Source organism: Balaenoptera ricei, chromosome 11 (genome assembly GCF_028023285.1).
Source record: "Balaenoptera ricei isolate mBalRic1 chromosome 11, mBalRic1.hap2, whole genome shotgun sequence".
Lineage (NCBI taxonomy): Eukaryota > Metazoa > Chordata > Mammalia > Artiodactyla > Balaenopteridae > Balaenoptera > Balaenoptera ricei.
The window spans coordinates 16,991,746-17,018,063 of record NC_082649.1 but is presented as its reverse complement, the minus strand read 5'-3'; the positions used below and the strand labels follow the sequence as shown (position 1 = coordinate 17,018,063).

The following is a 26,318-nucleotide window of genomic DNA, read 5'->3' as shown; positions in this document are numbered from 1 at the left end:
CCCCAAGCCCAGGGAGACTGAGAGTGAATGCTAGAGGTATGTCTGAGGCCTCATGAAGCCAGCCCCCAACATGATGCCCCCGATTTCTCTCCAGGGTCATAGGTGGGGAACCAGAATACTCCGTCTATGCAATAATCATTCCTTGAATAAGAGAGAGATCTTCTTGACATGGTTTTCCGTAGATTTCATTTTTCTACTGTATCATTTGCAACATGAAAAGCATTTGCAAGTGAGGAGGGCCATGCTATCCAAAAGAAATGTTTCATTCTCAGGTGTTAGGTAGAGGATGCAAATTCAGTAAGTGATTCCCCACACTCACTAGAGAAACAGAAAGCTTTTGGGTTCCAGGCCTCTCTGACACAGGCTTATATAAATATGATACAACTGTCAAAGCAAGTATTGGGATGATTATTTCATACCAAATACCAGATAATGGAATGGCACAACAATTCTTTGAAATGCTATTTTTTTTCTTTTAAGTTCTAGGTCACATCAAGTAAAATGAGTTTGCAAAGATTTTAGAAGGCTCAGAATTAAGAGGTCAAATGGAAAAAATTTAAACCTATCTCACTCAGCTCAGCCCCTTCAAAATGGTGTTTCTTTTTAAAAAGACTGAAATATAAATAGAGTGATCAAGAGTCAACGAATTTGTCAGATTAATGACAAACTGATTCAGACTCAGGTCTTCTACTTCTGTGAACACTTCAGTACGGTCACGTCCCATTAAGTTAGAAGGATAATAAATAAAAACATCATAAAGATACTTCAACAAAAATGTTGGTAAAGAAACTGAGGAACTTTAAACTCTGCATTTATTTTCATGACAGTAAAACAATGTACTGCAAATTTCAAAATGACTCTTTAATTCCTGGAGTTACATATCCTCGAATTACCAGTATTTTCCAGTGTTTTTTTTACAAACTCTAGAGTCTATAGCTATTAATTCTAAGTTTGATATCTTTTTAGTTTAGTAAAGCAGCATCAACAGCAAACATCTTTCTGACTAACAAATACCTAATCAATTGATGTGCAAAGCTTTCTGGAAGACTACACAGAGGATGGAACATGGCATAGTGATAGGGACACCATCTCTCAAGAAAACAAAGCATTTTCTTTCTTTTTTTTGGCCACTCCACACAGCATGTGGGATCTTAATTCCCCAACCATGGATCGAACCCGTGCCCCATGCAGTGGAAGCATGGAGTCTTAACCACTGGACCGCCAGGGAAGTCCCCAAAACAAAGCATTTTCATGAGAAGAGATCTACAGTAGCTTCAACAATATAAAAGACAGTGACTGTGGAAGTTGAACTATCTATTAGAATATAAATAACAAAGTAGTATTGGGTATGGTTTTTAGAAAAAGAATCAAGAAAGAGAGGGAAGCAACTAAATGTCATATGCAAGGTTCCGTCTGAGTAAGCCACAGTATCCTCTGTGTGGTGCCCACAGCTACAAGTATCTAATGAATTATGCATTTTAGTCTCTAAATCTCTGTGCTTTCTGTGAGGGTGTTGTTTGTTACAGGCCACTGAGAGACTCAATTAATAGTGATCTTCTGCTGTCAGTAACCTACTAATGACATGAGCTCCTCCTCAAAAGCTTTACAAGGGCAGATGGAACCACAAGTGACTGACGGTACCTTTGACATGGAACACAAAAATTAAGGAAGAATACTGAGCTAACCCCATACACTTATGGCCTGACAGATATAGAAGTAGCCCATTTTAAGGCATAAGTAATATTTAATGACATCAGCAGGAATGGCAGAGTAAAGACCTCTGAAAATCCTCTCCTACATAAAAGGCAATGAGGACAGTGACAAAAATGGTCAGAAATAATTTTTTTCAGGACTCTGGAAATTAACTAAAGGCTTACAGCAATCTGATGAGTGTTTATTCAAGAAAAATGGAGCAATCTTGGTAAGAATAGAAAGCTATGTGGCATTTTAAACTGGCCCTTTTCTCACCTCCCACTCCCCAGTTCTGTGGTGGCCTTGGAAACCAACAACCTTCAATCATGGTGAAAACCAGCAGTCTGGCAGCCACTGAACGGGGCAGAAGAGGGTTGGAGCTCCTTCAAAGCCCCATTCCCAGAAGAACTGTCAGTATTTGCCCTGTGCAGTGGTTTCATGGAAGACTCTACTCACATGGCTTTCTTATTTAACCTGACCTGGCACTCACCCAGTAGAAAAGCCTTTTTCCCAGGGGCATTTGTCAAAAATAATCATCTGCAATTGCTTAACATCATGGCTGCCTGGGGCTGCAAATAACAGAGCAAATAATAAGCAAATCAAAAAGCATAAAAGGAAAAGCTAGGGAATGTGATGTCCAGAGGGGATATTGAAACACACTGACACATTCCTGGGAATCTAGAAGGCCATGTGCATGCACAAGGACGTGTGCATGTCCAGGCTGTGCACCTGCTCAGTAAAGACATGAGAAGGCCCTTAATTCTCACCTCTGGCTAAGTCTGAGGTTCTACACAAACAGGAAGTGCAGGTAAAGATGGAGGTATAGGCAACCTGAGCATTGAAGGATGCTCCAATATGAACAAAGGGCTCCTCTGCAAAGACAGAGACTTATTGGTTCCAGGCATTTAAGGAAATCTCTGTCCAATCATGAGGTGACTACTAAGCTAATTTGACAGAGACTTCACTGGCCACACATAACAAAGTACAGACTTTACTGAATTAAGAAAAGTCGGGGCTTCCCTGGTGGCGCAGTGGTTGAGAATCTGCCTGCCAATGCAGGGGACACGGGTTCGAGCCCTGGTCTGGGAGGATCCCACATGCCGCGGAGCAACTGGGCCCGTGAGCCACAACTACTGAGCCTGTGCGTCTGGAGCCTGTGCTCCGCAACAAGAGAGGCCGCGATAGTGAGAGGCCCGCGCACCACGATGAAGAGTGGCCCCCGCTTGCCACAACTAGAGAAAGCCCTCGCAGAGAAATGAAGACCCAACACAGCCATAAATAAAATAAATAAATTTTAAAAATAAATAAATAAATAAAAAAGAAAAGTCACTAAACAAACAACAACAACAACAACAATAAATCCTGTCAAGAGAAGACTATTCGATTTCCAGAGCTGCCACATTATATTTAAAAGTATAGTTAAATGTCTAGTTTTCAACAAAAAATTATAAAATGTGAAAAACACACACACACAAAAGCAATCAATAGACACTCTCCCAGCAAAAGCCCAGATTCTGGACATACTAGACAATGACTTTAAATCACCATTTTAAATATGTTCAAAGAAGTAAAGACAATCATGTTTAAAGAACTAAAGAAAAGCATGAGAATGACATCTCACTGAATGAAGAATATCAATAATGAGACAAATTATGAAGGAGAACCAGATAGAAATTCTGGTATGAAAAGTAAAAGAAATGAAGTAAAAATTTCACTACAGGGGCTCAGCAGGAGACTTGAGCTGGTATAAGAAACAATCAGCAAACTTGAAGACAGGTCAATTGAGATTACTTGGTCTGAGGAACAGAAAAAAAACAATGAATAAAAATTAACAGTGCCTCAGAAATCTGTGGGACACCATCAAGCATACCAACATACATATAATATGAATTCCAGAAGGAAAGAAAAAGGCAGAAAAATATTTGAAGCAATAATGGCCCAAAACTCAGAAATCTGAAGAAAAACAATCTACGTAACCTAGAAGCTCTACAAACTCTAAGTAGGATAAACTTAAAGAGATCTATACCTAGCTATCTCATAAACCGCTGAAAGATAAAAACAGAATCCTGATAACAGCAAGAGATAAGCATCTCATCATGTATAAGGGATCCTCAGTAAGATTAACAGTTGATATCTCATCAGAAATCAGAGGCCAGAAGGCAGTGGAATGATATATTCAAAGTGCTGAAAGACTGTTAACCAAGAATTCTGTATCTAGAGAAGCCATCCTTCAAAAATGAAGAAAAAGTTAAGCTATGCCCAGATAAACAAAAACTGAGAGAATACTTTTCTAGGAGACCTGTGTTAGAAATACTAAATGGAGTCCTTCAGGCTGAAATGAATTGACACTAACTCCAATCCACATGAAGAAATAAAGAGCACAGGTAAAGGTAACTACAAAGGTAACAGTATAAATGTGGTTTTTGTTTGTAATTCTTGTTTTTATCTTATCTAACTTAAAAGACAACTGCATAAAGCACTAATTATGAATGCATTGATAGGTGTACATTTTACAAAGATATACTTTGTTTGATACCATCAGCATAAAGAAGGGGAGAGGGAATTGAGCTATATATAGAAGCAAAAATTGTGTATCCTGTTACAAAGTTGATATTAACCTAAACTATACTGTTATAGATTAAGATACTAAGGTAACCACTAAAAAAATAATTTTAAAGATTATATATATGAATTAAAATGGCACATAGAGAATATCTATTTACCACAGAAGAAGGCTGTTGTGGGCTGAACTGTGTGTCACAAGAAGACACGTTGACGTCATCATCCCCAGAACCTGTGAAAATGAGCTTCTTTGGAAATACAGCATCTTTGCAGATGTAATCAAGTTCAAATGAGGTCATACTGAATTAGGGCGGACTCCAATCCAATGACTGGTGTCCTTATAAAGAAGAGGAAATTTAGTCGCAGAGAGAGGAGAATACCATGTTAAAACTGAAACAGAGATTGCAGTGATATGTCTACCAGCTAAGGAATGCCAAGAATTACCAGCAACCACCAGAAGCAGGGAGAGAGGAACGGGACAGATTCTCCCTCAGAGCCTCCCGAAGGAACTAACCCTGCCAACACTTTGATTTGGGACCTCGGGCCTCCCAAACTGTGAGGATAAATTTCTGTTATTTTAAGCCACCCAGTTTGTGGTACTTTGTTACAACCACCTTAGGAAACTAATACAAAGGCAGTAATAGAGGAATAGAGGAAGAAAAAAATAACAAGGATCTATTGAGGTGGAAAGACAAAGCTTGACTATATAGTAGCCAATTAATGAAAAGATTAACGTCTGAAATTTCAACTGATCGGCATTTAGGATGACATTCCATATGACTGTATAATAAAAAATTGATGTAAAGCTTGCTTTTTAGATATATTTTAACATGTAAATATGGAAGTTACTTCTTTGTTGCCATATATTAGAGACACTCTAACCCACAATACTTTCTCTGGTCAAACAATGCTTTACAAGCAGCAAACTTTTCACAGTGATTTTAAAAACACAGAAAAATGTATTCTACAAAAAGAGACAGAATAGTTTTTTTCCACCTGAACTAATGAATAACTAGAGAACTTTCAATATTACTCTAAATAGTTTGACTTCTCTGGCCCACATGCAGCATCCTCTGATGCTAAAAATGATTCATTACACATACACTATTCATGCCCATTATAATCTATTTGATAGTTCTGTTCAACAAATACAAATAAAGCTGTTCTTATTCATATAAAAATGCTTATGTTTCCAATTTAGGACACAATCATCATTTACTATTAAATGACATTAAAGAATTTTGGACTTAAAATTTGAAAGCTTAACATTTTTATGTGGATTATTTTTGTGGTAGACAAAGGAAGATGTGGGAGAAAGAACCGATGCATATTGGATCTAAAAACAACAAACAATTTAGTATATTAAAAATAAACAGAAGCAAAGTAAGGAACTGCATTTTACTTTCTGAAAAATATGCAGAATGTCCCTCAAGTATTCCCTGAACCATTAACTTCATTACCAACCTTTCTGTTCTACACCATGAATCACGTGAAAATTCCATTACCCACCTGATATAAAATACGAAGATTTCATTTTACTAAGTGCTGAATTAGCAATGGCCTAGGGTAGCCTTTCATAGGCTATCAGAGCAAAGAATCAATACAGAAATGATCCTAGTACCAAAGGAAAAGTGTAAAGAAAAAAACTACATTGAATGCCTTATGTGTTAGCCATGCTCTGTGCTTATGAAGGCAAGTCGAAGGCGGCTTTTCTCAGTGGTTTGAGCATAACTGACTTCCTAAATTAATGAGGAAGATAAAGCCCACAGATGGTGTATTGTGGAGTTTGAACTATACTAATTTCGACAGGTGACATAGAAGCCTTCTTAGCTACTCCTATGAAATTAAGGATCCAGGGAAAACAGCAATGTGAAACTTCTTTTAAGATGCAAATTAAACCATCATGTATCTAATGCCCTCCTTTAGAAACTGAAATGTACACTAGAATACTAAAAGATGAAACAGGAATATTTTGTATGCCACAATCAAAATTTGTAAATTTCCAGGCTTCTAGTATCCTAGAATTATATTTACAATTCTGAAATATTAAAGTGTTCTGCTTTATTGGGTTGGCCAAAAAGTGCCTTCGGTTTTTAAGTAAAAATAAAAGACATTTTTCATTTTCACCAAGAACTTTATTGAACAATGTATTCACCCTTTTGTTCCACTACCTTCTGCCATTTTTCAGGCAACTTCATAATTCCATCTTCCCAAAACTTCTTATCTTTTTGAGCAAAGAACTGTTCCAGGTGCCTTTTACAGTCTTCCAGGGAATTGAAATTTTTTCCATTAAGAGAATTTTGTAAAGACCTAAATAAATGGAAATCCAAAGGTGCTATGTCTGGTGAATATGGCAGATGAATCAGAACTTCCCAGCCAAGCTTTAACAGTTTTTGCCTGGTCATCAAAGAAACATGCGGTCTTGCGTTATCCTGATGGAAGGTTACGCGTTTTCTGTTGACTAATTCTGGACGCTTTTCGTCAAATGCTGCTTTCCGTTGGTCTAATTGGGAGCAGTACTTGTTGGAATTAATTGTTTGGTTTTCCAGAAGGAGCTCATAATAGAGGACTCCCTTCCAATCCCACCATATACACAACATCACCTTCTTTGGATGAAGACCGGCCTTTGGTGTGGTTGGTGGTGGTTCATTTCGCTTGCCCCATGATCTCTTCTTTTCCACATTATTGTACAGTATCCACTTTTCATCACCCATCACAATTTGTTTTAAAAACAGAACGTTTTCATTACGTTTAAGTAGAGAATCGCATGCAGAAATACGGTCAAGAAGGTTTTTTTAGCTTAACTTATGTGGAACCAAAACATCAAAGCGATTCACATAACCAAGCTGGTGCAAATGATTTTCAGCACTTGATTTGGATATTTTGAGTATGTCGGCTATCTCCCGCATGGTATAACACTGATTGTTCTCAATTAATGTCTTGATTTGATCGCCATCAACTTCATCTGGTCTACCCGACCGTGGAGCATCATCCAGCAAGAAATCTCCAGCATGAAACTTTGCAAACCACTTTTGACACATTCAATCAGTCACAACACCTTCTCCATATACTGCACAAATCTTTTTTTGCGTTTTGATTTCATTTTCACCTTTCTTGAAATAATAAAGCATAATATGCCGAAAATGTTGCTTTTTTTCTTCCATCCTCAATATTAAAATGGCTACACAAAAATTCACCAATTTTGGACTTCTTTGGTGGCGCAGTGGTTAAGAATCTGCCTGCCAATGCAGGGGACACGGGTCCGAGCCCTGGTCCGGGAAGATCCCACATGCTGCGGAGCAACTAAGCCCGTGCGCCACAACTACTGAGCCTGCGCTCTAGAGCCCGCGAGCCACAACTACTGAGCCTGCGTGCCACAACTACTGAAGCCCGTGCACCTAGAGCCCGTGCTCTGCAACAAGAGAAGCCACCACAATGAGAAGCCTGTGCACCGCAACGAAGAATAGCCCCCGCTCGCTGCAACTAGAGTAAGCCTGCATGCAGCAACAAAGACCCAATGCAGCCAAAATATAAATAAAATTTTAAAAATTCACCAATTTTGATGTCTTTTTTTAAATGCACGCTGATATGACAGCTGTCACATACAATCTAACAAAATTGTTTAGGATGAAGTTAAAGACAACTAAGTGTTACTAGAGCCATCTTACAGAAAAAAACTAAATGAAACTTTTGGCCAACCTAATATATATATATATATATATACACACACACATACATACACACGCAAGCGCGTGCACGCGGTCACACACACACAGACGTGGTTCCAGATGTTTGACTATGACACCAGTTTCTTTATAAAGCATTTGCTGAGGCCTTTTTACTTATCATCTTGACCCATATTTTATCCCTATGTCCCTACATTCTTTTCCTTTCAGGAAAATGATCCTCTCTTTTGGCAATGAATATCAGTATGTCTCTGGATTTCACTGGCAATAAACTTAGGCCAATGGCAAGAGATAAAATGATGATATTAGTGGTTGCAAAGTTCAGATAGTTTTTATCACAAAGTGGATTAAATCATATTATGATAACCAAAGCCAATTTGACTATTTATATTCCTCTGCTGGATCTAGACTCCCATCCATGCTATCTGGTAATTCAGAAATTGTAACTGAGGGCAGCAGGGAGGCCCACAGGGTGGGTCTCTGTATAAATTATTGCTGGCCATATAAATAGAATCTTAAAACAAGGCATTTTCCATTGTTCTCCCCCAAAAGACAGAGAAACCCAATATTTTCAACATGAGAAACATTCATGCACAAAATAGTTCATTTTCCCCCGAAAACATACCTGAGATGATAAGCATAAAATAAAATTCCTGATGAAACTGATGAGTCTGTGGCTGTGAGGACAGCAACAAGGAGTTATTTGTCGAGATCAAGTCTATCTATTTAAGAGCTCATTTCTTTTCTGGGTCCTCTGGCCTGCATGTTACCCTGAGGCTTAATCACCCAGACAGAACATTGCAAACTGAAGCTCAGTAGTCAGAAGCAATAAGCTATGGAAGTCTTTCTGAGGAGTTGTTGAGTTCAAGAAAAGCTGAGGCTTCTTGGGCAGGGCTGGGGTTAGGAGCTGAAGCCTGAAGCGGGAACAAGTGAGGATCACAGGATGGAACGGGGTGAGATACAAGGAGGCGCAGAGGTGCAAATGTTTTGGTAGAAGGCCCAGACTGAAGCTTTGCTGGTGCTCAGATCCAGATCCCTCCAAGGAGGAGCAGAGTTGGAATGTGGGGTGGAGCCCACAATCATGCTTATGTGGAGTAGCATTTAAATTTCATGGTTTATCACAAGGAGTCAAGTCATTCGGCACATGGGGCTGGGGCATAACCCCCATTCCTTTCCAGGGGGGCTGCTCTCAGCTCTCATAATTAGGCCTGATAAGCTTTTTATTAAGTATATGAATCCTTTTAATATTTGATGGTTTCCTCCCCCTAAATTTTCAGATAGGCACAAACTTTGGTTTCCAGTTTTAGAGGTTTCACTGACCTCTTGAAATCTATCCACAAATGCCAGGTTAAGAATGAAGTAAAGTGCTGATGATTCTAATCAGTAAGAAACGGGGTACCAACGGTCACACAAACCACACTGACAAGTTCCAAAAGCTATAGTACGTGGATGGCAGAAATAAAGGATTTTTCCTTTCCATTTCCTTGCTCAAAACGAATCACTGAGCATGTCCTTCTATTCACCAAAAGGGTGAAATAGTTTGTATACAACAGCACAAAATCTATTTACATATTTTTCTATTATCCTGGAAAGTATAAGCCTTAAGGAAAAAAAAAAAAGTTTAAAGACCCCATGTGAACTGTTGACTTCAATTTGGAAATTCTGTATTGCTTTGATGAAACATAAGCACAGCAGGTATTGTGTTTGCTATTATTTTGAAACTATGAGGCATTTTTCAAAAGTCTGCCAAGCCAAACATACTATTAATGTTCATAAATTACCATGCAGCAAAAGTCCTTGACAGATATCTACTGTCTTACCAGATAAATTAATTTTGCTAAATGTACTATTGGATTGGAACATAAGGTCATTTAAATAGAAGTAAACATACAAAAATCAAGGGTAGCAGGAAAGTGACTTGTAGTGACTACAAGATTTCTCAACCAAAAACAGATGGAACATTTAAAATACCACTATGGGGCTTCCCTGGTGGCGCAGTGGTTGAGAATCCGCCTGCTAATGCAGTGCACACGGGTTCGAGCCCTGGTCTGGGAAGATCCCACATGCCGCGGAGCAACTGGGCCCGTGAGCCACAATTACTGAGCCTGCGCGTCTGGAGCCTGTGCTCCGCAGCAAGAGAGGCTGCGATAGTGAGAGGCCCGCGCACCGCGATGAAGAGTGGCCCCCACTTGACGCAACTAGAGAAAGCCCTCGCACAGAAACGAAGACCCAACAGAGCAATCAATCAATTAATCAATCAATCAATCAATAAATCTTTAAAAAAAAAAAAAAAAAAAAAAAAAAAAAAAAATACCACTATGGCTAACCTCACACAATGTAACACATATAATATAAATAACAGAAATATACTAAATATAAATCTTTAAAGAACTTATACATTTTAATTCAAGCTGAATAAAATGTAGCACATCAATGTGAATATGAGTGTCAGTATTCTCAGCAATATTTTACAGAGTAATAGAAATTTTAAAATAACGAATTTGCTTTATTTATAATTTGAATGTAGGAAAAGTCCTTAATAACAAGCATTTGCACTCCAAATTAATCAACTTGCCCTCTCTGTTCCAGGCTGTTAAGTGATGCACTAAAATTCTGATATGACTTTAAGACATACAGGCATCTTCAAGGAAGATAACAGTTATTTTAAATTATTCATAACACAAGGAGAATCAGAATAGCTTAGATAAATAAAATCCACAGATAATTCCCATATCCCTTTCTGGTCAACAGCTTTAATATCTTTTCCCTACCAGCCAACCCATAAAATGAAAAACAAGACAAATTGCCTGATTTTAATTTCTCCTCCTTGACCATCCACTGCTGACTTCTCTGATGGAGACTACAAAAAGCAGTGAAAGCTAAGAAGCAGGAAGGAGAAGAAAGAAGCTAAAAGCCTAGATAATCTACAAATTCAATAATCATATAATGAGCTCATTTGCTCTAGGTAGTCCTAAAGATACTATCTGTCACTACAATATTTTAGCAGGGCAAATAATAAAGCATATCCCTTAGATGGATTCTCCTCCACCATCTAGTAATTCTTCACAAAAGTGTGACTCATAAGTGAGAAACACATGTGACAACCATCCACAAACCCTTCCAAAACTAGATGCTCAGCCCAGATATGAAGGTACCTCAATATGTATAAGACATGCAGTCAAAGAACAGCTCAACTTAGAGCCATCACATCATTCCATACACATTTATTAAGTGCATGTCATCACAGGCACTGAAATGCAAAGACAAACAATACAGCCTCTTCCTAAAGATGATAACAGTTTTGTTGGATTTACGTGTAAATAAGTAATGATGAACCATGATGAGTGCCCACAGAGATAGGCTGGACAGAGTCTGACAAAGCATGGAAGGAATCTGGGAAATATCTGAGCAGGTTTTATGGAAGATGCAGTACAGTAGAAAGCATTTTAGAGTCAGACAAGATTAGAAACCCGTTCAGCTGCTAATTAGTTATGTAATTTGGCCAATTATTAAAGGCTTCTCAATCAATAAAATAAGGATAATGATATCTATATAGCTAGCTTATTGTAAGAAGGAAAAGAGATAATATGTGTAAAGCAAGCAGTAAGGTTTCTAGAAAATAATAAATGCCCAAGAAATTGTACTGACGTTATTATGATTATTATTAAGCAGTGTTGAATAACGTTACCAGCGCCTTCTGGTGCCCAGGTACCAGCAGCCATTGCACCACTGTCACTGGCCACATCACACCTGGCTGGGTCCATATGTGTTATGTTCAGTCTGAATTAATACCTTAGCTGTGGGCTACCTACAACACAGAGGGCAAAACTAAGCAATGTAGTTTCAAGAGTAATCAAATTCACAAGCTGTGGGCTTCCCTGGTGGCGCAGTGGTTGAGAATCTGCCTGCCAATGCAGGGGACACGGGTTCGAGCCCTGGTCTAGGAAGATCCCACATGCCGCGGAGCGACGAGGCCCATGAGCCACAATTGCTGAGCCTGCGCGTCTGGAGCCTGTGCCCCACAATAAGAGAGGCTGCGACAGTGAGAGGCCCGCGCACCGCGATGAAGAGTGGCCCCCACTTGCCGCAACTAGAGGAAGCCCTCGCACAGAAAAGAAGACCCAACACAGCCAAAAATAAATAAATAAAATTTAAAAAATAAATAAATAAAAATAAATAAATTAATTAAAAAAAAATTCACAAGCTGCTCCACCTAGAAGGTCAGAGTTCACTAAACAGGAATATGCCAGTGTTATTATCTCAGCGGTATCAACAGGAAAGCAAACATAGAGGGAAAATATCTCTTATGTGCCACTATAGGGGCAATATATTAGTCAACATATGTATTTCCATTAAGAACCCGTTTTTTTAACAGAAAAACCTGAATGGACATTTTGGCCAACCCAACAGTAGCAAATATTAGTGTATCTGATTAACTCAATACTAACAACTGTCATCACGTGGTAAGTATGAAACGGGAAAAAGTTAAAGTAAAAATAGCAGGAGTATAAAATGGTTAAAAAAATACAGGCTACACAGGAGGCCTCATAAGGGTAGCAAAGGGAAGAGCAAACAGGGACGCAATGGAGGAAGCATCTTAAGGACCCTGCATGTCATGATAAAGAGCTTATCTTTATTCTGTGGGTAATGAAGAGGTATTACAGACCTAAGATGAGGTAAAATAGTTTTTAATCTACTGTTTTATCTATTGTTTCTACCTCATATCCAAATTTAATAAGTATTACATAAGCTTATAATTATGTTTCTTCAATTCCAGGGTGTTTTCCCACCATATATATATGGTATACATATATATAGATATGTTTGAGATATCTCTGACACTTATGTCATCATTTAAAATGAATCCCATATGGTTTTTTAGGGCAGTGACAAGTTAAAAATAGGGTTTGTAGGTGTTCCAATTAGATACTTGACTTTGCCTGTTAGGGATTAAGAATTCTCCCTCCTTTCCTTTTATTCATTACACATTTATTCAATATCTACTACATAAAGTGCCACACATAATGTCAGACTCTCAATTAAAAGTTAGACGTGCATCCTACGTTAAGTGTGATATCTTCTGTCCCTTGGAAGATTTAATAAAATGTATTTTCAACAGACCTATTTTTCCACACCATACGTTTAAATAATGATAGAAACTTTGGTATTTTCCTTTAAATGATTTCCCCTTTAAACTGTGCAATTAAAAAAAAAAAAACTGGTAAAAGAGTTTAAGAGAAAAATCTCAAGAGTCAGGTGAATGTGAAGTGAACATAACCAAGAGGAAGGAAAACAGCCCCGTGAAGTGCTCTATAATTAAAGTCTGTAGCGTGAAGCATCTTCCAGAAACACAAGAAGGCTGGGTCCTACCCATACAATTCGCCAGAAACCCTCACCGTAAGTGTATTATACCATCAGAGTAGTTTTTCAAGAGTGGCTTCCTTCTATCCTGGCAGTTAAAAAAAAAATCATCACCTGTCATTCACTGGTGTTATTTTTTTCCCCCGTTTTCAGCTTTTCCCGTTTCTTTTTTTTTCTTATTGATGAATTCTCTTCAGCACTTTAGGTAAGTCAAGTAATTTCTTCAGAGCAGTCTCAGCTTAGTGAGAGGAAAATGGGGAAATACGATGCATTGTAGGTGTGGGGTTAGGCTCCATGGGGTTGGCTCCCTTCCCTAATGTCCTTTTTCACACTTGGAAGCCAGTGATGCCTGTGGAGCTCAGATACCTTTCCTGTTACAGAAGGATGTGTTTGTAGGACACTGCGAGCTTGAAGCTCTGCCACTCAGAGGAGGAAGAGAACCACCACCAAGGTGTGCAGGTCTTGTCAAAGCGACAGAGGAAGACTTGAAAAGCTCTTGCTTCCAGATACTTGGGTTTTTTCTTTCTAGCGCATCTTTCTTTCTTTGTCTCCTTTGGTTCTGATTCCTCTGGACTGCTCTCTCCTTTGCTGTGGAACCACAGGATGGAATTACTCCCTGCATATCAAGTGGAGGGGAATGGGTGGCTTTCTTTGGGACAAACTCTCACCCTTGAAGCTCATTTACTTTGTCATCTTGTGCTGGCTTTTCTGGCCAGACGACTTCAAAGTTCAAGATGATAGAGTGGGCTCTACAATTTATTTTACGAAAAAGGCTCTTCCTTTATTCATCTTTTATTCATTCATTTATTGAGCCACTAGTGGGTGGGGTAGATCGACACATAGATATGACAAGGTCCTCGCCTCGTGAAAATGAGAATGTAGGAGGGAAGGCCAACCTTATAGATATCTTAAAGCAAGAATTTTTAAAAGGTAATTTTATGACAATTGTAACTTGTCATCACTCTAACGACAATCTATGAACTAAACACTTGTGTTTTTTCAGTAAAGCGCAAAGCTACATTTACCATCCTCTGTTGATTTTTAGCAGCTCTTCTGGAGCATCTATTCGGAGGTCAACAACTCTAGCACTACTTTAGATGCTGAGCATTAGGGTTTGCTATAAACGCGACACTGGTTCCTACAATCTTGCAATTAACTAAAGGGTTGAGTTTATTCCAAGAGATATTAGGTTTCTCATCACAGAGCCAATACATGATTTTTTTTCCCCTTGTGTTTACTCCCCACCTGAACTTCTCTGACTGTAGCCCCACCTGAACTGCTCTGACTCTAGCTACTAATGTTCCCTTGAAATTTGATAAGATTTTTTAAATCCAAAGAAACGGGGGTGTTATCAGCTGTATATTGGCAGGGCTTACTTCTCTTCCTACCCACCATATATCCAGCACATCTCCTGATCTTCATGATGGATGCCTCACATTTACTGCAAACATAGCAAGACTGCTATAGCTCTTAGCAGATTTGATTTTTACAGAGAATCACTTGCTTCTTCAAGTGCCACGTCAAAGGGTTAAGTAAAAACTGACATGCCTGTGGCTTACTTTTAAATAGCAAATCATAATAGTCACACACTGTCCAAAGTACCAAAGTTAACATATAAATCACACACCTTTACTAAAAAGATCTGGTTGGGAAAATGTGAATAACAAAATTGAGATCGCTAAATTTCTTCATTAGATATTTATAATTAACAATCAGATTGCGATCCACTCTGTTTTCAGAATTTCTAAAATAGTTTGCTGATAGCAGGGTGGCTTTTCAACAACAACCTCAACAAGTACAGGCCTCAAATCAAATCAACAGAAATAATCTTTGAATATTCATTCACATTAAATTTCAGCCACTATACTTGCTTTTAGAATTCTGAAATGTCATTTTTCTGTACAAACTAACTGCAAAGAACACAACTGATAAAAACATAAGTGAGTTGTTTCTGTACTTTGCACATGACTCTCCAACAGCACTTATTAGATTTCTTATTCTTAACTATGGGCCTAATAGCATAATCTTATTTCTCAAATAATAATCATGGATCCCAGCATGTATTTTTTCATTTATATGGTTGTTCCCCTGTCCATATTCTTTGCTCATATTTATTTTATCATTTGTCATCAAGTACCACAGTTACTTGTACACACGTCCATTTTCCTAGTTTAATAGTAAGCTACTTGAGGGTAGGCACACTGTTCATCCGTGGAAGGTATAAAAACAAAACCAGGGATCTTGCATTATCATAACTCCTTTTTTCACAGTGACCACAAGAGAATCAAGTGGAAGACTACAAAGCTCTACATCTCTTTGATTTCATTTTTCCCCTAACTATCGCCAGACAAAAGAATCAAATTTGAAACACCCTTAAACGCCACTGCACAGTATCCTTATTGGTAGGGCTAACAGTAGTTCAGATAATGCAATGTTACAGTTGGTTGCAAAATCAATGCAACGTAGTAGCAGTCCTGAAATAGACAAGGGTTATAGACAGAGGAACTGAGGCAAATTTATGCATTGGAAAACTGAAGGGCTGTAAGGAAGAAACAAAGAACTGGGACAAGATGGCAAATACTGGAAAATCTAGGCAACATTAATTAATGGTGAGGAAGCAGAAACAAGATGTGCAGACTGACAAAGAAGGGACTTGAAATTCCTGATTCATTCTTGGTAACGTGGGACCACAAAAAAAAAAAAATGTGAAAGTGGTTTTAAATGAAACTCATGTGATGGTGCTGAGGCTGCCACATTGTCTGGATTGGTTCGTCTCTGTGCCAGCATGGAAATGGGGTGCTTTTCCTTACCTCCAGATGCTCTAAAATATAGGGCGGATTTGTCATGCCAAGCCTCAGCATTGCTCCCTCAGGAATCACTTCAACCAGTTTCCACAGCAGTGCGGGGAGACTGGTGCCAATATCTCTGCCATAAGCCCCTGTGTCTTCACTGGTCAACCATATTTCACAAACACCCTCTGTGAATCAAAGGAGATAATTAACAAATCTGTTGCAGAGCCGTTTCCTTCATCATACAGCTGCTCACTCTTTTTAATGCAGTATTTCTCAACACTGATATGCAGGCAGCCTGGGTATTCAATTGCAGAGAAAAAGCAGCTTATCCCATGGTGGCACTGGGTCATTAAGTTCATTTTATGAACACCAGAGGGTTACAACAATGCTGTAAATTATCAGTGCGTCCTATGGAGTGATTAACATTCACAGCCAATCAGTTCAACCATGCTTCCTCCAAAGCACTTTGATCAAGACTAAAGCTTTAGTCCCATCACAGACAATACCTAGTTTACTGAATAGCAAAAGCCCCGGAACTGGAACAGTCACTCCACAAAATAGGTACCACCAGCAGTTAGCTCACTGATCAGTCTGTCACCGACCCAAGGAAAATGTCAAGTGTCGTTAAAGTTTGACTCACAAATTATTAATTATGAGGTACCCATTTCTCCTGTAGTAACCATGCTAATTTGTTTTCTTAATTCAATTAAGAACAGAGTGCATTACATTGCTGCATTCAAAGAAGCTGGCTGCTGTATAAACTACGCATCTGTGTTGAAAAAGCTGTTTACTAAAAATAGAACAGGTTGCAACCTATTTTCCATCAATCAGACTTTATAAAAATATATCTATGTTTCCATGTTGTTGTTGTTATAAAGAATCCTGACTTCCAATATTACCGGCCTGCAATAACATTCTTCCAGAAATTGAAAGGAAATACTTCTGGATCACCTAGAATTACTTAAAATAAATAAAGCAGAGTTAGCAAGAGCCTCCCAAGTTTTCAGGGCACACAGAATCTTTCTGAAGGCATATTCAATTAAAGGATTAGCCTGTTTTAAAAGGCCAAATGATTCACAAGGCTAAAATAAACAGTGAAATGGGCCTGTGAAATTTGTTCATGCTAACGTGATTTGTTGCTTCTGAAGAACCTCAACACACACACAAGGCACACAAACAAAGAAGACAGCCTGAACCAAAAGTAGAAGTTTCTAGGAAGAGTCTTAAAATTAAAATTTTAAATTGTCTTTAGTTGACAGAACAGAATAATTTCAAAAATACATTTAAATATTCCTAGCCAACAAATAGAACACATAGCTTCTATGTGAATGTGAACTTAAAACTTACAGAACAAAGAAGCAAAAAGGAAAGATCTTCACTCTCTTTAACATGTTCCACAGAGGTGGAAAAATATATCAATACGTGAAGCTAACATCTCCAGTCACTATTCTTTCCTTTAGAAGAACAGATATATTTACTTTATCAACAAACTAGCCAACTTCCATAAAAACATGTTCACTTTTCCCCACTTTACTATCTTTCTGAGACAAGCACGTCCTCACCCACACCCAGACAACATGGAAAATACAAGGATAGAAATAAAATTAGTTGCCCAAAATTAAAGAACAGGAGACAACAAAAAACAGCTCCATTTTAAAAGTTAGAGATGTTTTTAATATTTGAAAATCAATAATGTTATGAATATATGGGATTTCTTAATTTAAATATGTAGTTTCAGAAATTAATAAACCTTTGCTTAGTTTTAATCATTTAATAAAAAGTTTTATCCTCAAAGTAAATAATCTGGCATGTCCACAGGCTACCTTTGTAGCTCTATAGTTTTATAAATATTCTCTGTACATGGAGTAAATATTTTTCTATTGAAAAAAACTGGTTGCAATTAGTGGTATTATCTGTATTTTAATATTACATATGCCATCAGACACTGGACTCATACAGCCTTTTTTTAAAAAATCTTATCACAAAATCCACTCCAGGAAAGAGATGGCTAAGTAACAACATAAATGGATTTTAAAACACTCTGAAAGAGGTTATAAAAACAGGACATTATCCATGATTTTCCAGTTACTGGCATCTGAGCAACACAATATGAATATTTTAAAATGAACAGAATAATTTTAATTTATAATTTTTCCATCCAAATGGTTCCATGTTACGCCTTATGTAGAGAGCGCGAGTTCCTGGAACAGTGCCTTGCTGTTGCTAGATGAATACAGAAGGGGAAAAATCGCTATGAATAGGAATGGGAATAACAGCATCCAGCTCTTCAAGCTGCATAGGTGGGGACCAACAGCCCCCTGGTGGGCTGAAACTTCAAATTAAATCACATGAAGAGGAAGCAGCTGTAACACTACACATCAGCAACAACAGGAATAATGGTCGTGATGGCTCCAAGATCAAGGCTTCTAAAATGCTCTCCATAATAGCAACCTGGCTTAAAACACAATGAAATAAGAAAGCGTGTGCAAAATGTGAAATCCTTGGACTTGAGAAGAACTGTGCCTTGCCAATTCAATCCAAAAATTTATCAAAGGTGATTTTGCTCTTAACATGAGAAAGTTCAGGTTTGTAAGGTTATATTTCAAGCATTCATTCTAATGAGAGCTGATCCCTCCCACAGTTAGGCCACAGAAAGCCGTTTCATAGTAAAGGTGAAGCTCAGTGTGGAATCCCAAAGTCTTGTGATTATTCATAGTGCAAGCAGTGCCTGTCAGGTCAGCTTGCATATGAATTCACCAGGGAAACCGAAGGCTGCAGTCTGTAATCACTAATGGATATTGGGACACACATGCATGCTTTGAGCTGCACTCTTAATTGGCTATACTTATGGACAGAAGTGCTTGCCTAAACAGCTTCATTCCTTAAGGACTTCAGTTATGAGCTACATTCCTTTGCACATTCATTTCTTTATTAATCCATCAAACATTTATTAAGCCCTTACCTACTATGTGCCCTGCAGCTCTTCCCGCTCATGACAGATATGGATTCATCATTAAACTTCTGTGATCTAAGATTGGCTATTACTCAGGCGCTGGTGAGGGACACTTGACAGACATCCTGGGAACTTCATATACATTCCTATCAGTGGTGATGTGGAGGCGGATGGGTACTGGAGAACACAGCCTTAGAAACCAAGATCAAGGGCGAACTGAGCTGGCTTGACGTGGGTATGATGTCAACCCCAGTGAGAGAGACCCCCATCTACACTGTAACATGGATTTTGACTAATACATGCCAGAAAAACAAACACATGAAAATATAAGAGAAGCAGGCAGGAAGAATTGAGATAAGAGAAGTGAATGCCCAGTAAAAACTCCCATGCCTGTAATAAATACATGCAAAAAAAGAAAGTGGTGGGTAGAAATTCAGGAGACAGGAATGAGGCTTTTTTTAAACATCCAAGGAGGAATCTTACTTTTTCCTAAAATTGTTCATCTACCTGACTTTTGTTCATGTTCCTTAAATTATTCAGTCTATCTGACTTTTCTAATGAACATTAGGTTCATAAGATCATCTATCATCCTTTTGTTGTGTTAATTTTGGTTAAAAAAAAAAAAGCAAACACTAGGAAGAAATGAAATGCATCTTACAAAGGAAAACGCTTCAAAAAGTTAAGTTATTGGAATCCACTATCATTTTACCCAAGTAATTACAGATCAGCCTATAGTTCTAACACTACTTTTCCCTGAATAGAGAGCAGCTACAACAGCTACATTCTGATATCTACTTCATAGTAATTTGAGATGACAGAGGATGGAAAAAGTAGAAGACATAAAAGGTTAATAATAAAAGAAAGATAATATTCTCAGTAAAATAGTCTCACAACAAAGAAAATCCTTTCTGAAAAACCAAACTTTGCCAAAACTCAAGTTCAAAAGATTATAACTCACTATAACTCTTCCTGTGTATGAGCTTCATTGTAACAAATTAAAATATGGGTGAAGATTGATTTTATCTGGTCAGAGAAGTGATATTTCTCTGGTAGCTTTTGCTTTATCACTGGGGAAAATTTCCATCATAATAAATTGTTTCAATTATTCCATATGAGTAGAGTCTCTAAAAATACAGATTATAAAAATATAAAAACTGTAAACAGTGATTAATTGGATCAATAGTTAAAAAACACTAGATGGTAAGAAAATCTACATCAATTAAACATAATTATTAAAAAAAATCACCTCATGTGGAGAAAAGGGAATCCTCCTACCCTGTTGGTGGTAATGTAAACTGGTACAGCCACTATGGAAAACAGTATGGAGGTTTCTCAAAAAACTAAAAATAGAGTTGCCATATGTCCCAGCAGTCCCACTCCCGGATGTATATCCAGAGAAAACTATAATTGGAAAAGATACATGCACCCCTATGTTCATAGCAGCACTATTTACAATCGCCAAGACGTGGAAGCAATCTAAATGTTCGACAGATAAATGGGTAAGATGTGGTACATACACATACACAATGGAATATTACTCAGCCATGAAAAAAGAGTTAATGCCATTTGCAGCAGCATAGATAGACCCAGAGATTATCATAATAAGTGAAGTATGTCAGACAGAGAAAGACAAACACCATATGATATCACTTATATGGGAAATCTAAAATATGACACAAATGAACTTATTTACAAAACAGAAAACAGACTCACAGACATGGAAAACAAACTTATGGTTACCAAAGGGGAAAGGCAGTGGGGAGGGATAAAATAGGAGTTTGGGATTAGCAGAATCAAACTACTATATATAAAATAGATAAACAACAAGGTCTTACTGTATAGCACAGGGAACTATATTCAATATCCCATAATAAACCATAATGGAAAAGAATATGAAAAAGAATACACACACACATACACTCTCACACATATATATGTATAACCGAATCACTTTGCTATATACCAGAAACTAATATAACATTGTAAACCAACTATACTTCAATAAAAAAAAAAAACACCTCAAAGTCTGCTATATCTTTCTTCCTCAGAAGATGTGTTCTCTCTCTTCCTCTGTCTTCCACTCTCCACTACTAGCCTTGCCTTTCCCTCCTCCCACAATTCCATCACCTAGTCTTTCACAACCATCCATCCCAGCCTTCATTATCCATTTTCTTCTATGGCCAATAAGGAATATGAATTATACATTATCTGTTATGTTTATTTAATATGCATTACATTCTCTGCTCTTAATTCCCCATTCTCTCTTTTAAGGGTCACAGTGTATATTAACTAGATTTTTATGGGCTCTTTCTTCTTAAAAAATAATCTTAGACAATTCACAAATGAATATGACCCTCTGTTTAAGCATTTGAAAGGTCATGGAAATTTCTTCAATGGCAATGTTTCTAAGTAATAATATACACAGGCAGCCTTCTACCTATTTAGCTTATTCATTTAATAGTGAAATAGACAGTATAACTCCTTTGGTCCCTTCTGATCCTATTATTAGACACTCAATGGTCTTATGTTTCCCATTTAGATAAAAAAAGGACTTAAATAACAATTTTATTAAAGATAGCATCACAGCAGATCCAGTCAAGGCTATCTTTTATAGAATAATGATCTATCACTGATAAATACCCAATTAATAGGCCACCATAGAAGACAGTTATTAATTAGGTAATTCTTCAATTATATCATGTTTATACTACTTTTTTAAACTTTTGAAAAAAGTTTATTAGTGACCTGAAGGGTTTTCTTTTCCTCTTTATATTTTTTATTTTTTTAATTAATTAATTTATTTATTTATTTTTGGCTGCGTTGGGTCTTCGTTGCTGTGCACGGTATTTCTCTAGTTGCAGTGAGCAGGGGCTACTCTTCGTGGAGGTGTGCGGGCTTCTCATTGTGGTGACTTCTCTTGTTGTGGAGCACAGGCTCTAGGTGTGTGGGCTTCAGTAGCTGTGGCATGTGGGCTTCAGCAGTTGTGGCTCGTGGGCTCCAGGGCACAGGCTCAGTAGTTGCGGCGCACGGGCTTAGTTGCTCCGTGGCATGTGGGATCTTCCCGGACCAGGGCTCGAACCTGTGTCCCCTGCATTAGCAGGCAGATTTGTAACCACTGTGCCACCAGGGAAGCCCTCCTCTTTTTATTTGAACACTGCTAAATTTCAAGAAAAGTTTCAAGAGTAGTACAACGAATCCCTGTACCTCTTTCACCTAAACCCAGGAAAAATATTTTGTCACATTTGTGAGCACTCTCTCCACAGCCACAAATACAAGTTTGTTTGTTTTATTTCCTGAACCATCTGAGAATTAGTTGCAGACATTAGGGCACTTTACCTCTAAATATGTCAGCACATAGCTTCTAAGATCAAGAACATTCTCCCTTACATTCTCACAACACAACCACTATTGCAGGTAAACCTAACACTGGACGACACCATAGTCAGAACTCTATGCTCTGTCATTTGCTGTTCCCTCTGTCTAAAATGCCTTTCACTCTTCTTGCATAATGAATATCTCTTCCAGGAAACTTTCCTGACCAACCAGACTAATTCAGATGCTCCTCTCCTGTGCTTCCAAGCATCTTGTACAAAATTCTGTAATACAATGTGTTATAATTATTGGCTTAATTGTTTGTGTCTCCTGATAGGATGCAAGCATCTTCTGGGCAGAGATGCAAAAATCTTCCTAATACACATATGCCTAGGACCTATTATGGTGCTTAGCACATAGGAAGCACTCAATAAACTTTGGTTCCATGAATCAATTTAATAAGATTGCGTTCAGTAAAAATGACTAATTAAGTTTAATTTAGCTAACACTTGACAAGCACCTCTTCCTTGTCCCCACAAAGGTATATATAAACATACATGTATGCACATGCATACACACACACACACACGGAGTGTACACAGCAGTGTACTAGGTTCTGCATTAGGCAATAAGGAAATATCAAGATGAATTTTCTTTGGAAAATATGAAAATGTAGCTTGAATGTTGCAAAGTCTGTTGCATAGTATCTTAACTTCTAAGCAATCTTACTCAAAGTTCCTTATTACCCTATAGCGATCGTTGGATAGCATGGCACGTGAATAAAAACCATCTTTTACTTAGAAGTAAGACTTTCCGCTTACATGTAGGTTCAGATGGACCAATTACCCATAAATCAATTAAACTTTAAAATGATCTTTTTTAGTGCTTGAATAATAAGAGGTAACAAAGAGACAGTATTTCCAGAGCATCCTGACATCTGTGATTACAGTCATACTCAGAAAAACTGTTGTTGGCATAAATTGATAACGTTGCTGCTAAATAAAAACAACCCGTTTATTTCTTTTCGAAGGTCATAATCAGATAAAAATTGTTTATTTCCATACTTCCATAAGAATTTGGAAATAATGGAAAGCTAAAAACAAATTAAACACCACAAAATGATGACACACTTTCTGAAAACAAGGTATCTGACTCCCCAGGCTCCAAAATCTGCAATAAGCCTCAATGCAACAGATTAAGTTTATCCTCTTAATACCAGTGTGTTCTACTCCATATATGGGTTTTTTAAACACTCCTAGAGAGAACACAGACGGCTGTGTCTGTGAAAGGACTCTCTGGTATTTCAGTAGGATGTGGGGAGAGATGTTATCTTATTATTAAAAGAAAGCACAAGAGGCTCAACTCCCAGCAGTCCAAATAGTACAGATATAAAAGGAAGTAGGAAGAGGAAAGAATAGATAGATACCTGTAATGCAGTACCTGTTCTCAGAAAAGACTAATATGAGCTGATCATGTTGATGGACAGAAATTTATCTAGATTCCATGACAAACTTAAAGAGCTACAGAATAGTGTAAAGGGTAAAGAAAATTAAAGAAGCAAAAAGATTTTGTGTTATTTTGGCCACTGAACTCAACTACAGAATGAAGAACAAATAGAACTTAAATCTTTACAAGAACAGAATATTTTTATGATTAACGTTTTCTGGTCCTAAAGGTCTTTCTCAAAAGGGAATTCCAGGCATACACAGTGTCTCTGCACACGGCCCGCCACCACCTTGAGTTGAGTGTTCTGTGAGGAGCTTCAGCACACACACCGAGCTCAGGTGTCGGCTCAGTCGTTTCACAAGGAACTCTGGTCTGAAGGGCCAGGGGCAAGGCCTCTGCACAGGGCCCGCTATGAGCAAGTGAAACAGACTAAGCACAAAGGAAAAAAAGGTGGATAGGCTAGGCCTGAAGTGACATTGCCAGATTTATGTCCTTTCCAGATGAAATGTGGATCCTCTAGCAACAGGAGTAATGGAAGATTTCCCTAAATCTGCCCTTAAGCTTTTCCTTGATTGATCTGTGAGTATGGAACACTTCAAAACTGAATAGTGTGAAGAGAGAGCACCTTCAAGACGGCAGAGGAATAAGTCGTGGAGATCACCTTCCTCCCCACAAATACATCAAAAATACATCTACATGTGGAACAACTCCTACAGAACACCTACTGAACACTGGCAGAAGACCACAGACTTGCCAAAAGTTGTGTGGCGGACAGGGTCTTGGCCAGGCATGAGCCTGCCAGGCCTGAGCCTCTGAGGTGAGAGAGCCGAGTTCAGGACACTGGACCATCAGAGACCCCCTGGCCACATGAAATATCAATCAGCGAGAGCTCTCCCAGAGATTTCCATCTCAATGCTAAGATCCAGCTCCACTCAACGACCAGCAAGCTACAATGCTGGACATCCCATGCCAAACAACCAGCAAGACAGGCACACAACCCCACCCATTAGCAGAGAGGCTGCCTAAAATCATACTAAGGTCACAGACACCCCAAAACACACCACTGGACGTGGACTTACCTACCAGAAAGACAAGATCCAGCCTCATCCACCAGGAAATAGGCACCAGTCCCCTCCACCAGGAAGCCTATACAACCCACTGAACCAAACTTACCCACTGGGGGCAGAAACCAAAAACAACGGGAACTACGAACCTGCAGCCTGTGAAAAGGAGACCCCAAACACAGTAAGCTAAGCAAAATGAGAAGACGGAGAAACACACAGCAGATGAAGGAGCAAGGTAAAAACCCAACAGACCAAACAAATGAAGAGGCAATAGGCAGTCTACCTGAAAAAGAATTCAGAGTAATGATAGTAAAGATGATCCAAAATCTTGGAAATAGAATGGAGAAAATACAAGAAACGTTTAACAAGGACCTAGAAGAACTAAAGAGCAAACAAACAATGATGAACAACACAACAAATGCAATTAAAAATTCTCTAGAAGGAATCAGTAGCAGAATAACTGAGGCAGAAGAGCGGATAAGTGACCTGGAAGATAAAATAGTGGAAATAACTACTGCAGAGCAGAATAAAGACAAAAGAATGAAAGGAGTTGAAGACAGTCTCAGAGACCTCTGGGACAACATTAAATGAACCAACATTCGAATTGTAGGGGTCCCAGAAGAAGAGAAAAAGAAAGGGACTGAGAAAATATTTGAAGAGATTATAGTTGAAAACTTCCCTAACATGGGAAAGGAAACAGTCAATCAAGTCCAGGAAGTGCAGAGAGTCCAACACAGGATAAATCCAAGGAGAAACACGCCAAGACACATATTAATCAAACTATCAAAAATTAAATACAAAGAAAAATTATTGAAAGCAGCAAGGGAAAAGCAACAAATAACATACAAGGGAATCTCCATAATGTTAACAGCTGAACTTTCAGCAGAAACTCTGCAAGCCAGAAGGGAGTGGCAGGACATATTTAAAGTGATGAAAGGGAGAAACCTACAACCAAGACTACTCTACCCAGCAAGGATCTCATGCAGATTCGACGGAGAAAAAAAACCTTTACAGACAGCAAAAGTTAAGAGAATTCAGCACCACCAAACCAGCTTTACAACAAATGCTAAAGGAACTTCTCTAGGCAGGAAACACAAGAGAAGGAAAACACCCACAATAACAAACCCCAAACAATTAAGAAAATGGTAATAGGAACGTACATATTGATAATTACCTTAAATGTAAATGGATTAAATGCTCCAACCAAAAGACAGAGACTGGCTGAATGGATACAAAAACAAGACCCGTATATATGCTGTCTACAACAGACCCACTTCAAACCTAGGGACACATACAGACCGAAAGTGAGGGGATGGAGAAAGATATTCCATGCAAACGGAAATCAAAAGACAGCTGGAGTAGCAACTCTCATATCACACAAAATAGATTTTAAAATAAACACTATTACAAGAGACAAAGAAGGACACTACATAATGATCAAGGGATCAAT

At 38.2% G+C, this 26,318-nt stretch overlaps 1 protein-coding gene across 2 annotated transcripts in view; it reads right to left on the bottom strand.

Annotated features, from left to right (window-relative positions):
• The window catches only part of CDKAL1 (CDK5 regulatory subunit associated protein 1 like 1), a 648,187-nt gene that overhangs the window by 253,856 nt on the left and 368,013 nt on the right, over nucleotides 1-26,318 (bottom strand). For both annotated transcript variants that reach the window (XM_059940691.1, XM_059940692.1), the window contains one exon: nucleotides 16,112-16,278. In XM_059940691.1, coding sequence (XP_059796674.1) covers nucleotides 16,112-16,278 — 167 coding nt within the window. The remainder of the gene's footprint in view (nucleotides 1-16,111; nucleotides 16,279-26,318) is intronic.